The following is a 4,225-nucleotide window of genomic DNA, read 5'->3' on the forward strand; positions in this document are numbered from 1 at the left end:
GCGCGGCGGGGGGGGGGGGGGGGGGGGGGGGGGGGGGGGAGGAAGGAGAGATGGAGGCAGAGACTGTTTATGTGTAATGACACAATAACAAAGCCTGCCTGTAAAACACAATCTGCAAACTGTGCTTTTGAAGGGGATTTTCAGCCCTGGATTAGTGTCAGGCTGATGTGACAGACAGGGGAGGTGGTTTCTCTTCGCTTCTTCTTCTTCTTCTCTTTAAATAAAAACAGTTTGTTTGCCTCTGTGTGGACACACGGTTGTAAGCAAAGAGACGGGGGATTGAAGCTGACAAATGTGAGTAAAATATTTGAGCGGACGCCTCTCGGCCGGTTGATAATGGCGGCTCTTTTTTTTTTTTTTTTTTTTTTTGTTAATGCACCATGTCCATTTAGTTCCAGCTGAAAGGACTCAGAGAGAATCAAAAAGATCTTTCAGGTTGGAAGATGCTCCTTTTCAAGCTGCAGGTGTTAAAAAAAATGTTTGTTTGTTTGTTTTTCAGCGGTGGTTTGGTTTATAAATCACAGTAGAATAAACTAAACATATTAAATGTTTAGTTTTTGGGGAAAACAAAAGGTAAATTTTGAATTTATTGACAACAACACGTCTGTAAACATCTAGACCTGAGGAGATCCTTTCCAGAGGCACTAATGCACCCCCATACCATCAGAGAGGCAGGCTGACCTCAGAACAGTTCTCCTCTTTGGTCCAGAGGAGACACATCTGTTCACATCTGGCTGCTTCTTTGCCTGATAGAGCTTTAAGCAGCATCTGTGGACGGAGCGGTGAACCAGAACCAGCCTTGACCTTTGACCTCAGGGGTTTATAGATGCAGGAAGGCTGAGGAACCTGGAGGAGGCTCGGTTCTGCTGCTCGGAGCGGGAACGCCAAAGCCTCTGGGTTCCGGCTTTTCTGAGGATGACAAAGAAAAGTGACAAATGTGTTATTTTTCTATTTGGTGCTAGAGTTTCTCCCCCCTCCCCTGACCTCCATGGCGTCAGAGCTGTGTTTCGGCTCGGGAACACCTCCCCGGCTCCCGGCTCGGCGGTTTTCCCGGAGCCGCCTGTCCGTTATCGGAGCCCTCAAACATGTCATCCTCCGTCGTACCCCGTATTCAATCAATACGGGCTGGGAGCCAGTGAGCATGGCTAAATAGAAATATTGTTCAGGGGAAGTGAGATGTGAAAGGAAAAGTGTCAGTGTGTGTGTGTGTGTGTGTGTGTGTGTGTGTGTGTGTTTCTGCTATTGTAACCCTGCTGATTGGATTGTGTTTGACAGATATGGAGTCTGGAGAGCGGCTGGCCTCCCCTGCGCCCACCCTGTCTGCTGCTCGCACCTCCTCCCCTGCGGCCTCTTCTTCTTCCTCGTCCTCCTCCTCCTCCTCGTCCTCCTCCTCCTCCTCTTCGTCTCCTGCTCCCCACTCCAAGAGCAGCCTGGCCCCGAGCCCGTCGGCGCTGGGATCCACCCTGAACACCTCCGGTAAGGAACCGTAAAGCCCCTAAATGTGGTCACCTTCATGTCTCGATAGCATTCAGAGCCCGCCTCGTGTCTTTACCATGAAAAAATGAGTTTCCTGCAGTATTAATTATGCAGTTATTTTGCAGCCGGTGTGAATACACCTCTCTCCCAGCAGCGTTTTCTTTTTTTGTCCTGACAGCTTGGGTTGCGATTGAAAAGCTGCTGCATTAATGAATCCCAAACAATTAGGGGGCTCTTTTGTGTGAGAAACACACACATGCTTCGCCATGTCTCCTGACAACCTTCAGCTCTCCGGCTCCAGCTGCCTCAGAGTCAGGCTCAGCACGCCGCCGTGCACATGCTCGTGCACGCCGCCGTGCACACCAGAAACACACAGGGAGGGAGAAAGAGCCTCTGCCTGCATGATTTAACATTTGTTAGCCACTCAGTGTCTAGTCAGCCCTGTCCGGCCTCCAGCTTCCTTTCTGTGTGTTGGTCAAAGCCATTAGAGGAGTGTGTGTGTGTGTGTCTTTTCTTCCTCCTCATCTCTTCACGTTGTCCTCTCCTCTTCCATCCACGCACTCGAACTGCAAAGCTGACGTTCTGCCGCGTTCCTCTGCGTTACGAGAACAGGAAGTAGAGCGTCTTTGTCTCGCCCTCTCGTCCCTCGGCTCGTTTTTCCATGACTTCCGGGACGAACAGTTCTGCTTCTGGCCTTCACGGCTCGGGAAGGCAGCGCCGCTTCGAGTTAATCGCCGCACACAAACGAGAGCGGCGTTTTATTTAAATACGACTGATCCGGGTTCAGATCAGGGCCGAACATCCGTACCAGCTGGTGGCGGCGGCGCTCCTTCGAGCTGCTCGCCAGCCGCCACCGTCGGCTTCACTCGTCTTCAAGAAAGCACAAAAACCAGTCGCCACGACGAATTGTTAGAGAGTGGTCCCTGTGATGTAACCGGTGACTCCGCCCCCTGACCAATCAGTGGCCAGGACGGTAGACCTGGGACCAGAGCGAAGAACGTTCTGGTTCCACGAATCCTTGCTTGTGGAAAAGCCTTGGAACAGCGGAGAACCGAATTTCTGTAACTTTGTGAGGAATTCAGAAACGTATCTGGATCCAGATCGGACCTGGTCTGGGTCTGAATCCGGATCTCGTCCCGGAGCAGAGTGTGTGATTGTCGTCACACACTCAGAGTCTTTACAAACCGCAGCGGCGCTCCGACTGTCATTGATGAGGATATCACTCGGAGAATAAATAAAAACCGATCCGCGCTCGTGGCGCTCGCTCCTTATGGGATCAACTCACGGATGCAATTAACTTAAATCTGTCTGTGGAAATTTGATTGACTGCAACAAACAACAAATTAATCCCCCTTCGGCGGCATCCAAACATGGCGGGGGGGGAGAATAGGAAGAAGCTCCTCGCTGCTGGAGGGAATGCATGTCGCCCGCCGCCCGGGTTCCACAACGACTCTCAGCTACGACCACACCGACTTACAGACATTCATGTGTGGGTCGAGGTCACTTAGCTGTGTCGGCCATCTTAGATGCCACCCAATGATTACTTTCTATCGATTTCGGTCGATAATTGAACCTTTGGTTGAGGAGGTTTCTGTCCTGGCTGTGGACCCGCGGACCAGGGGGCGTGTCCAACCGGTCAGTCGAAGGCTTATGGCCGTGTTTCCAGGGTCACCGCCCAAAGCTCCTGACCTTAGGGGGGTCAGACTCCCGGCCTCGAGGCTTTTAGGTGTTTCTGCTCCGACACGCCTGATCCAGATGATTTAATCACCTCCTCACCAAATCATCAGGTTCTCCAGGAGCACGGCAACAAGTCATCCATCTAAAACATGCAGGACAGCGCCCCCCCCCGAGCCTGGATCTGCTAGACCCAGAGTGGGCGGTCCAAGAACCGCGGTCTCAGGGCTGGAGGTGCCGATCCTCATCCAGGCCCGGCGAGCAAGAACTGGAGGTCACCGTGAAGCTGAAAGGAGCACATCATCGGCATAAAGCGGAGTCGGGATCCTCCCTCTGTCCCACCCATGAAGTTCTGATCAGGACATCCCTGGTGGAACCAAACCAGGCCGTCCGCCTGATACTCCAGGACCCGGAGTGGGCGGTCCAAGGCCAAGCCCCTGGAGACACGGCCATAAGCCTTCCACAGAACCAACAAACACACGGGGACCAGTTGGACATGCTCCCTCTAGTGAGGGTAAAGAGCTGGTCCGTGGGCCCACAGCCAGGACTGGAACCTTTTGGGGGTGAGAGGATCCCGAGTCCGCTTTATGCCGATGATGTGCTCCTTTCAGCTTCAGCCCTGAGACCGCGGTTCTTGGGACCCGGGTCTAGCGGGGGGTCGACAAGCGGATCCAGGCTCCGACCTTCACCTGCGGTCTTTGGTGACCCAAAGAAGAAGAGGAGCTGCGTCCACAGAGGACGGTCGGAGCAGACCTCACCGGGTCTGGAAGCTCCTCGGGTTACCCCCGGAGGAACCGGAGGATAAACGGAAGACGGGTTTCATTCAAGTCCGGCGTCCGTCTTCAAACAAACAAACAAACGGAACATTATCGCCGCTTCGCCTTGGGCGGACAGAAAACGGGAGCGAGGAAGAGCGAGAGCCTCTTCCTCCCTTTAATTATTCTCCTTCTGGAGGCCTGCATTAATATTGAAAAGGCGTTTGCAGATGTCACTTTATGTTGCGCAGAATGAAAGGAGGGTTTGAGGCGGGGGGGGAGCCGGGACTGAATGCTGTGGCCGGCTCAAGGGGGGGGGG

At 53.4% G+C, this 4,225-nt stretch overlaps 1 protein-coding gene across 1 annotated transcript in view; it reads left to right on the forward strand.

Annotated features, from left to right (window-relative positions):
- baz2ba (bromodomain adjacent to zinc finger domain, 2Ba) overlaps positions 1–4,225 on the forward strand; it is a 118,322-nt gene that overhangs the window by 74,397 nt on the left and 39,700 nt on the right. Inside the window, exon 3 of the mRNA XM_037979909.1 lies at positions 1,276–1,476. Coding sequence (XP_037835837.1) covers positions 1,278–1,476 — 199 coding nt within the window. The 5' untranslated portion in view covers positions 1,276–1,277. The remainder of the gene's footprint in view (positions 1–1,275; positions 1,477–4,225) is intronic.

The sequence above is a fragment of the Kryptolebias marmoratus genome, linkage group LG15 (assembly GCF_001649575.2).
Source record: "Kryptolebias marmoratus isolate JLee-2015 linkage group LG15, ASM164957v2, whole genome shotgun sequence".
NCBI lineage: Eukaryota > Metazoa > Chordata > Actinopteri > Cyprinodontiformes > Rivulidae > Kryptolebias > Kryptolebias marmoratus.